At 42.9% G+C, this 11303-nt stretch overlaps 1 protein-coding gene across 1 annotated transcript; it reads left to right on the forward strand.

The window, feature by feature from the left end:
• Nucleotides 1-1438: 1438 nt before the first annotated feature.
• cyp24a1 (cytochrome P450, family 24, subfamily A, polypeptide 1) lies at nt 1439-7779 on the forward strand (the record flags this gene model as incomplete). Its single annotated transcript, XM_083892943.1, has 11 exons — nt 1439-1699; nt 1837-2027; nt 2120-2213; nt 2302-2395; nt 2877-2968; nt 3325-3436; nt 4424-4569; nt 5579-5745; nt 6413-6491; nt 6749-6946; nt 7669-7779. 11 exons carry the CDS (start codon nt 1439-1441, stop codon nt 7777-7779), a joined length of 1545 nt encoding a protein of 514 aa, XP_083749069.1.
• Nucleotides 7780-11303: the final 3524 nt, after the last annotated feature.

Below are 11303 nucleotides of genomic sequence, written 5' to 3' on the forward strand. Positions count from 1 at the left end.
GTTGTTTTTTTAAATTCACTGTGCTCTGAGAATAAGGCAGAAAGTTGCCTTTATGGGTCACATATAAAAGTACATTCAAGGAGATAAATTTGTCGGCAAAACACTGAGCCTAAGGTTCTCTTCTAGCCCTGTCGAAGATAAGTGCAGATAATTCAAGAGAAACAGCTACTTTTTGTGCAAAAATCAAGCCGAGTAACAACAAACGTTGACCGTAATGTTACCCAATGTTTTCCAAAATGGCGGTTTAAAAAGTCACATTGATGACCTCATGTAACGTTAAGCTATAGAAAGAAGACCGTTTGGAAAAACACAGGTATCATGCTCGGGAATCTCCCGGAGCCAAAGCAAATGAACACTGTATGCTTGTATATGTGTGTGTGTGAGTGGGTGGTGTTTTTCTCTTTCTTTCTCTCTCTCTTTTTTCTTTTTTTATGAGGTTGGGGGGGGGGATTGATTGATGTGTGTTACACCTAGGGAAGCTTCTTTCTGTGCTCCCCAATAATGCAGCACACAGCAGCCCGGAGATCAAGGTTGCTCTGATGCCACCTAATAGTCTGTGAATGAGCACTTTTACAGGGTAATAACACGGGGCCCCTGCACATGTTATTTAAGTCATGCCCGCTCTTAGAGGGTGGTGTGAGTGTGTCAGTGTGTGAGAGAGAGAGAGAGTGTGTGTGTGTGTGTGTTATCCCACCAACTCCTGCAAAATATAATGATACAGATCAGGGTTTTTTTATTATTATAAAATGTTGAAAAAAAATTAGATTACATTTCATATAACACTGACATTTAAATGTGATGTTGAATGTCATGCAATGGAGTTACCCCCCTTCACCTCTCCACAAAGAACACACACTCCAAAACACAAGTAAAGCAAACACACACACACACACACACACACTGCAATCTGTCAAATATTTGCCCACGGCGCAGAAGTGTGGCACTACTATTTGCTTTGCCAAAGTTTCGCTTCTTCCAGTGGCGGGTGGCTCTGAAACACGGTTCAAGCGAACCGCATCACCTTCATGGCCGGAGTGTTTATTTATTTAAAAAAAAAGAAAAAAAAAAAGAAGAGAGTGGGTGGGTGGGGGGTTGGGGGGTGTACAGGGAGGGCTGGGGGTGAGAGGGGGTGGATGGGGCCACTTCCTAGGTCTATCCGGGGTCAGATCCTCTCATCATGGATCTATAAATGCATGGGCTTGACAGCCACACCATTACAGGACCAGTCGCTGATTGGCTCGGCGCACTGCGGCTATAAACACTCTCTGGGTATATATATATGTGATGCCGCAAAGGTGTGACACTTCCAAGAAACAGGGAAACCCCAAAGCATAACAAAGAAAGAAAGAAAGAAAGAAAGACAGAGCTACTGTCTAACATTGGCTCCACTTGAGTCCATTTTCTGCGGGTTTTTTTTTTTTTTGTCACACTTTGAAAGATGAGGTCGCAGATCCAGCGAGTGCCTCAGATCGTTGAGCTGCTGAAGAAGAAGTCGGTGATGGGGCTGCAGCACCTCAAACCCACATCCTCGGTGTGCGTCCTGGAGGAGAAGGATGTCGCGGAGGCTGCGCGGTGTCCTTACGCGGGCTCCACGACGCACAGCCTGGACGCGATCCCGGGACCCACCAATTGGCCTCTGGTCGGCAGCTTGTTTCAGCTGCTGCGCAAAGGAGGTCTGACGAGGCAGCACGAAGCACTGGTAAAGTCATCGATAACTTCTTTCTCTGATTGATTATAAGAGAATGCAGCTTGTTTGTCCAATCAATGACAAATAAACAAACTCCCAAAAAAGTTTTCTGTAAGTCTAATATGTCCTTTTTTTTTTTTTTTTTAAAGGTTGATTATCATAAGAAGTTCGGTAAGATTTTCCGCATGAAGCTGGGCTCTTTTGAGTCGGTGCACATTGGCGCACCTTGCTTACTGGAGGCGCTCTACAGAAAGGAGGGACGTCACCCTCAGAGGCTGGAGATCAAACCCTGGAAAGCATACAGAGACCTGAGAGACGAGGCGTACGGACTGCTCATCCTGTGAGTACACAGACGCGCGTGGACTTGATATCTGTTTGGCACACTTTGATGCACAAACTAACTAATGTTTAATTTCCCCCTTTGATTTGCAGTGAGGGTGAAGCCTGGCAGAGAGTCAGGAGCGCCTTTCAACACAAACTCATGAAGCCGACGGAGGTGGTGAAGCTTGACAGGAAGATCAACGAGGTAAAGAACTGCACAGTCACTTTTTAATTACAGTCACTTTTGTGTCGTGTTGCGCGTTTTTTTGACGCTTAATTCTCTGTCGCAACAGGTGCTGGTGGATTTCGTTGACAGGGTCGGGAAAGTGAACGTGAATGGGAAGATTGAAGATTTGTACTTCGAACTGAACAAATGGTCGTTTGAGAGTAAGTGCAGCTTATTTTTGTTCACTAAACAACTAAAAAAATCATCATTATTCTGCTAATAAATGTTTGCTCTATTAACTAAATCTTGGTGTAAAACCACAGTTATGTCATTATTATTTAATGTATTAATATATAAGAATATAGCTACATCACAGGGGAATATTTCAGATTTAAAAATCTGAAAATAAAATGACCAATTCATTTTCTAATTGTCTGCTATTGTGGAAAATTGTATCTGCTCATGTATGAGCAAGAGAAAGCACTCTGGGATCACAAACATCACCACCAAGGCCACTAAGTTTCCCTCAGTGTCAATACTCTCCCCTACCTCGAGAGGTTAATATTTCTGTCAGGACCTCGATGAATCAAAATCTAATCCGTTCTAATCTTGAGTGAAATAAACCTACATCCATCAATTACGTCCACAAACGCTAAATTAACTTCTCAATCTGTCCCTTTTTTCGTTTAATGTTTTTTCCAGCTATTTGTCTCGTCCTCTACGACAAGAGGTTTGGTCTCCTGCAAGAAGAAGTCAACAAGGAGGCCATGAACTTCATCACAGCTGTGAAGACTGTGAGTATATATATATATATACGCTCGTCATTCCGCCTTCTCGCGTTAGCGTGTTGCAGTATAGCGAGGACTTAGTTCATCAGGTTCAGTCCAAGCCAAGGTCAGCTGATGCAGACGCAGTTCACCGTCTCTCTGACGCTCCTGTTGTATTTGCTGGAAAATACTGGGGCAAACCAACATCAGGAGATGATAAGTCGGGGGGGGGGGGGGCTCAGAAAGGGTCTCACAGGATTAGTAACAACAGCAGAAGACCTCGGTGAAGATTGAGTCAACGGTTTTGATTGAGAGCAGTGATGATGACGACGTTTCCTTTTTTACGATCTGTTAATCTGTCCCTTGTGTTTCCTCTGTGTTAGATGATGAGCACGTTCGGCATGATGATGGTCACACCGGTGGAGCTGCACAAGAGCCTCAACACCAAAACATGGCAGGACCACACTGCAGCGTGGGACCGCATTTTCAGCACGGGTACGAAATTAAAACAGACCCAAGTTTTTCCGTCACCACAGACGGATCTAATCTATTTTGTATTTACTACCATTAAAGGCGCCATATGTAAGAATGTGGCCAAAAACGGTTACTGCATTCAAATTCAAAATACCGTGGTCTTTTATGTTTCGTTTTATTGGTGTAACTGGCAACCCGTGGTTGCTCGGCAGCTGAGACTCTACTAACTGCAATGATTGGTAGACGGCGGTAGGTGGCGCCACGTGCCAAAACATGATTTCAAAACATAAACATGATTTGCGGTCTGCAAAATATTTTGGCTGTTGAGTGAGTTCAGTTTGTTATATGAACATTATTCCTGAGTCTCATATTAGGAGGATTTTATGGCCAGTCGCTTTAGATTTATTACATAATGCACCTTTAACAAGGTTTATGGTGAGGGTTATTCTGTTTATACAGATATCAGGCAAAAGTCTGAGCTCACTTCCAGTCAGAAAGCAAAGAGGGGAGGGAGGGCAGGAGTAAGATTTGAACTGGGTGCTTCAGTTGTTTGTGTACTTGGCACCCTCTGCAAATGTCAGGCAGAGTTGTAGTAAACTGCATGACCTAAGTGAGAAATCGGCCAAATATTTGTAGTAGCAGGAGGTGGTGGGGGGGGGGGGGGGGAGGTGCGGGCTGAAACACATAGGGACAAAAAAGATGGCGCTGGTTGTTTGCTCGACTGGAGCCGCTTACAACCTCTCACAAACACACAGTATCCAAGTATTTGAGAGCAAAGTTGCTTAAAGGAAGTTTAATTATGAGAGATTTTTGTACCTCTCATTATTTAATTTGTATAGGTAAAATGCCTCATATTCTCTTAAATGCAATATTTCAGGGAAACCTTGAGATCAAATATTCAAATTGGGTGCAAACAATTGAACCAATGTTACCCGACGTACCCAATCTAGCCATTTCAAGGAAATAATTTCATGTATTTCAATTTTCTACTGCTTTGTCGTCCCTCAGCCAAAGCCTGCATCGACAGGAGGATGAAGAGGAACGCCGCCCGAGCTCCCGATGACTTGATCGGGGACATCCTGCACCACAGCAGCCTTTCGAAGAAGGAGCTGTACGCCGCCATCACGGAGCTGCAGATCGGCGGGGTGGAGACGGTGAGTTACACGTTTCTCGACCCTCGCACGTACGTTCGTTTACGTTCTTTAGAAGAATCGGGCGATTTGTCCTCATCTGCTGTTTTTAATATATCGAGACAGAGCCTTGGTAGTTCTTCTCCCATCTGTCTAGTGCAGGTAGCATCCGGTCATTTTTCGTACTGACTTCCTCTCAACCTGAGCTCTTTTTTGTGACCAGTGGAGTCGCCCCCCTGGTGGCTAATAAGTATATCGTCTCTTCCTGGTTACCCTCAAAGGGCCAGATGTCACTGTCATACAGAATAAATGTAACCAAATATAATGTAAAATAAAGGTAACTACTTCAATTTCCCCCGTCGCATGATGCATATACAACGATACACACCGATCTAGTGGCGGTGCCGTCACTTTGCGGCTAACGCAATCACGGTGCATTGTGGGAAATGTAGTTTATGGTCAACGCACGCCTTTAAGCAGCATATGCCTATTTTAACACAGATATTTAAGACCAATTAATCACTCGCAGGGCCACATAAAATGACGTGGCGGGCCACATCTGGCCCCCGGGCCTTGAGTTTGACACATGTGATTTAACTGATCAATCTATGGTTTTCGGTCCTCATCCTGAGCTAACAGCTGCTATAGGCTTACACATAAAAGTATCTGAAAAACAGATGATGACATATCTGTAGCAGGCCGTTTCCTTTTGAACGTTTTTTACCTTTTGCATATTTTCCTTCAAGTAGGGAAGAGGAAAAAAAAACAAAAAACAACCCCTTACACAAATAGGGTGCAGCCGTTACAGTCCTAAAGAGGAAGAAAATAAACGTGTTATGGATGTAACTGAGGAGCCTTTGAGGAACCCCGGAGCATTCCTGAGCTTCTTTCAGGACCCCACGGAGGAATGCACTTGAAGTTGCCTCACTATGTGAGGTTTCCTCTCCTCGTGTCTTTCCTTCTCTTCTCCCCCTCACTCACTCACTCACTCACTCACTCACTCACTCTCTCTGTGTGTGTTTATGTTTCTCAGACTGCCAACAGTATGCTCTGGGCTATTTTCAACCTGTCACGTAACCCCGGCGCTCAGAAGAGGCTGCTGGATGAGATTAGAGCGACGGTGCCTCCTGACCAGGATCCGTGTGGAGAGCACATCAAGAGCATGCCCTACCTGAAAGCATGCCTCAAGGAGTCTATGAGGTACAGTATGACCTGATGAGCTGCTTATACAATGGCATTATGGAAGGGGGTAAAGTGAGGAAGGGGGTTAAGATAAAAAGATCCTGTTTTTGACTTCACATGGGCTTCATGCACACTGAAAGAGATACCGGCAGAGAGAGCCATTTAAAAGGTTGCATCAACTTTAAACTAATTAATTTACTCACACTTAATATTATCCTAAAGAGACATGATGAAGTATGAAGATCAGTCAAAGGCCAGGCAGTAAATCATTGCTAATAAAGTTCCAGGAATGTATGTAGGAGATTAAACATCCTAGCATAGAAAAGCCCATACTGTTACAAGCCAGTGGTTTCAAATAAAACTCATGGCTGCATCGTGATTTCGTCCCTGTACATGGAGATTAGGTTGGGGGTGGGGGGTGGGGGGGGGGGGCTTTAACACACACATGACCGACTCAGAAACAAGCTTCACGAGATGTGGTCACGTTCAAACGGCTGTATAACCTCCGCAGTCACGAGAAAGAAGTCGTCCAACATGTTATTTGAGGCTTAAACCGTAACTGCATAAGCGAACGCTTATGACCTCCGTGTGAAGATTATAAACAGCTTAAACATGCATGTCGTATAACTGTATATAGCTCCACTCAGTCCCATATTCCCATGCTCTTATTTTCAATTTCTCACAGGTTATCGCCGTCAGTTCCATTCACCAGCAGGACCCTGGACAAAGACACTGTGTTGGGAGATTATGCCATTCCCAAAGGAGTAAGTGGCTTAGTTCTTATAGTTTCCATACACCAGACATGAGCAGATTACTATTAAATTTACATGATTACTGATGTCTTGAAGGAAGCCTGTTTTTTTTTTTTTAAAGTACTGTACAAAGCCTGCATCGAGCAACTCTAGTGGTGCATGTGCAAACTGACTCTACAAGGAGTCTTTATTGTAGTGTACGATAACTATACTTGAATATCTTTTTGAGTGCTACATTGATTTGATTTCTTATTTTTCTCCATTTACAGACAGTTTTGATGATAAACAGCCACGCGCTGGGCTCCAACGAGGAGTACTTTGACGACGGGAAGCGGTTCAAACCCGAGCGATGGCTGCGAGAGAACAACAACATCAACCCCTTCGCCCACGTTCCCTTCGGCATCGGGAAGAGGATGTGCATCGGCCGGCGGCTGGCAGAGCTGCAGCTGCAGCTGGCCATGTGCTGGGTAAGATTAGCCAAGCTCAGTTTATACACTCCACCAACTGGGAAATTATTAAAAGGTGCGTAATGGAATAAATCTAAAGCAACTGGCCGTGAAAATCCTCCTAATATGTCACAGAGACTCAGGAATAATGTTCATATAACAAACTGAACTCACCAACAACAACAGTACAGACAAAATATTTGCATAAAAAAAAAAATATTTTGCAGACTGCAAATCATGTTTATGTTTTGAAATCATGTGTTAGCATGTGGCGCCACCTACCGCTGCTGTTTCAATATATCGAGACAGAGCCTTGGTAGCCAGTAGAATCCGTTCATTTTCGTACTGACTTCCTCTCAACCTGAGCTCTTTTTTGTGACCAGTGGAGTCGCCCCCTGGTGGCTAATAAGTATATCGTCTCTTCCTGGTTACCCTCAAAGGGCCAGATGTCACTGTCATACAGAATAAATGTAACTAACGCAATCGCCGTGCATTGTGGGAAATGTAGTTTATGGTCAACGCACGCCTTTAACCCTAACCCTAACCCACCAATCACTGCAGTCAGTAGAGTCTCAACTGCCGAGCAACCACGGGTTGCCAGTTACGTCAGAAAACGAAACCTAAAAGACCTCGGTATTTTGAAGTTGAATGTAGTAACCGTTTTTGGCCACATTCTTACATATGGCACCTTTAAACTACTGTTTATTTACGTATTAATTTATTGGCGTTTGGTTCTCTCACAGTTGGTCAGAGACTACGAGATCGTGGCAACAGATAACGAACCGCTCGACGTGATCCACTCAGGACTGTTGGTCCCCCAAAGAGAACTGCCGGTCGCCTTCATCAAAAGATGAGGTGAGACTACAGATTGGATCTCCAATAAGAAAAGCAGATAAATAACACGTGTTGCCAGTTTGGTGCTTAACTCAGATGTATATCCCCTGCTCTCTCTCAGGCTCCATATTCAACTGTTCTGGATCCAGTGACAGAGAAAGATGATGCTTCCGTCGCCATGTGACTCCCTATATTGCTGCTCTGTAAATAGAACAAAAAAAGAGAATGAGATTTTTACACATATATAATCGTGCCTTAAATACCTCAAACTTATTTATAAGCATTACTTTTTTCTGACTGTTAATGAGTGACCAAAGCACCAGTGTACAAACTTAATGTTGTACGAAGGCAGCTGTCCTTAAATCTTTATGTAGATGTCGTTTAAGTGTTGTGTGTTTCTCTGCTGTCACGTGTGTTCATTGTGTACATAAAGTGCATTTATAATATTGTAATAATGTATATTGTTACGTGTAGAAGTCTATTTTATTCACTCATATTAATAAATGTTTTAAAGACACAGTCTCTGTTTGCACCTTTTTGTTGTTTTTACAGATCGCGTTAACATCAATAAAAGCTTAAGGCCACATTATACTTCGTGCGTAATGCGCTATCCGTCTGCGTCACCACGTAGACCACTCGAGCATTTATACTTCTGCGTCGTGGTGACGGATAGGCGCTGCCATTTCCCGCCCGATCAGTAGGGGTCGCTGCGCAAGGTTGTTGTGCTTTTGGCTACAGTGAGCAATGGTGTCCGAGGGACAAAGACTGTTGTTGTTGAAACAGCGGCCGTTTGTCACTTTTCTGTGTCCCGGAACGCAGTTTTAAGATAATTTGATGGTAGAAATTGTCAATTTAGAGTCTAAACATGTGCTGTGTGTGTTAAGATATGACGTATTTATAGTTCGGCAGCGACGAAGTCGGCGGTGTTCAGCTCCGCCCTCTGTGGACGCTCGCTGCTCACTGTGAGCCGGCACAGAGCAGCTTTGCTCGGCCTGTCCTGAGGACCAATCGCAGCTCTTGCCGTCTCCGTTGTCCCTTGACGGAGTGACGGACACTTAAAAAATATTCCGTGCACCCGGAGACGACGCAGAGCCTCTTCGACAGGTTCTGCGTGGACGCAGAGGACTCTGCGTAGCCTACGCAGAGCACTTTACGCAGGAGTATAAATTGGGCTTTAGTTTAACGTGTGGACAAACAAACAACAATTACAGGCTCACTTAAGCAGCTTTGTTTTCTAACTAAATCCTGTACAGGAATAAGTGACGGGAGATCATTTGAGCGGTCACATGGTGTAACATAAACTATTTTCTTTGTGGATGGGAACTGCGGGACCTCCACTTTCACTGAGGAGATGTTTAAGTGACAGGTCTCGACCTCAGGGGTGAACACACTTTCACAGTCTTTTCGCAACAGAAATGCTTTCACTTAAAACGCCATCATTTACATGCTCATAGTGACGATGTCATTGGGGTATAATGTGTTCAATATTCACCACCTGGGATTCTTGGCAACGCTCATATTTGCTAATCAAACCCGGGGAAATAATTGTACCTTTGCAGCGCATTGTATTAAAAACACGGACTCGACGTGTACATTTACATACTGGAACTTTCACACCTCGATTCTTGCGACTCTGACGTTCTCTCACGTGACTCACACACAAGAGCAAAACACTCACATGTGACATCAGGCGACGTCAACACGTGAAGGTGTGAAAAAAGGCCTCGTCCATGAGGCCACAGTGTCTTCAGGATGAATAAACCAAGACAGTAGGGGAACAAAAATTGGGGGAAAAAAGCAACTGTTAGCAACAATATTGCATCATGATATCACACGTATACTTAATAATACTATTTATGATGCAAAATGAACGTATTAATATCAAATACAGACATTTATTTTAAATTACATAAATAATAGTGTGGACAACTGTAATTAAAATTCATACCAGGAGCCGTTTCGGTCACTGCCATTCCGTGTCTAGGGCCGTAACAAGCGAATTTATATATGTAATTGAATGTTGTATATGATGCATTTAATAATGGGATAATTATGACCAAATGTCTTATTATTACTGTTATAATAAACATTGTTAAAAAACATATATTATATTCTATCACCTCACTGGCAGATGTGCCTCAGCTACACACTGTGTTTAAAACACGGTGAGGTCGTGGGCCATGTTTTCATTATAACATGATATTAAGTGTGTGTGGGGGGGGGGGGCACATGTAATCGATTGGGGGGGCCGCCACATGAGGCCCCCGGGCCGCCAGTTTGAGACCCCTGGTTTAAGAGTTTTTAACACTAACAACTAAACTCATCATTTGAGATGTTTGATAATCAGTTCAAATCGAATTTAAAACCAATTTTATTTCAAATTTCAAAAGTCCAGCTTTATTTAAAGCAGATGTTCTGCACGATAGAGTCTTAGGGCCAAACTATATTAAATATCATGAGAAAAAAGTCTTAATATTGTGATGTGATCTTCTTTGTTGTTTGGCCCTAATACTCATATTAGTATTCAGGGAAAGTGACTGGTTGCCATTTACCAGTTTTGTAGCATTTAAGGAAATTAAGCAGCTATTAAGACAGATATTTATTGTATTTTTGGGGGGATAATTGACCCTTTAAGTCCCACATGCGCTTGTTTGTAAGTTAGGTTGAACAACACTCCCGCTCAGTGGTCAAAAGCTGCTTTGCGCTTACTTTTCTTTTTAATTTAACACATTTTTACTTACTAAGTGATAACTTTTAAATCTGTTTTTCTTTTTTTTTATGATCACTTTTCAGTGTCGCCATGACTTTTAATAGTCTTCACATTTAATAATACTAAGCTCTAATCATTTCCTGTAGAGTTACTCTCTAAAACCTTGTGTCCCCATAAGGACGTTAAGTCCCCATATTGTGATGACACACACACACACACACACACAAATTCTTGTACTTGCGGCATACTGAGGACCAGGTAAAAGTGCTGACAAAGTGAGGACCAGCATTTCCACTTTATAAATCAACACAATTACAAATATCTACTTCATGAATGACATTTATAAATAACTACTGGGTGCAGTACCATACAATGTCTGCAGGTGGAGCCCCAGAGCAAAAAGTGTGTGAAAAGGTTTTTTGTACCAAATTGAGGACCGCTGTTAAAAACAGAGTATAGCATGTTTACGCTTACGTTTATGTTTTGTTTCAATGAAAACAAAGTGAGGACCGGCCAAAATGTCCTCGCTTTGTAAAAATGACCTCATTTTGTTGGTTAAAAACCCTCACTGGTCCTCAGTATGTTATAAGTACAAGAACACACACACACACACACACACCCACACACACACACACACACGGGTGTGCTCGCGCTCAGTCTCTTTTTTTTCTCCTCTCGTCTCACTGTGCTGGATATTTTTATTCGAGCAGCTGCTTTTCCTCTAAAACACACTGCAGGGATTAGATCTCTGTTCTTTTTTTCTATGAAGATCTTTAATTAGGTTTTGAATAATTTTTAAAAAAAAGTGATAAATAGATATATTTAGAGGTGGAC

This window comes from Microchirus variegatus, assembly GCF_963457635.1.
Source record: "Microchirus variegatus genome assembly, chromosome: 7".
NCBI classification, from domain to species: domain Eukaryota; kingdom Metazoa; phylum Chordata; class Actinopteri; order Pleuronectiformes; family Soleidae; genus Microchirus; species Microchirus variegatus.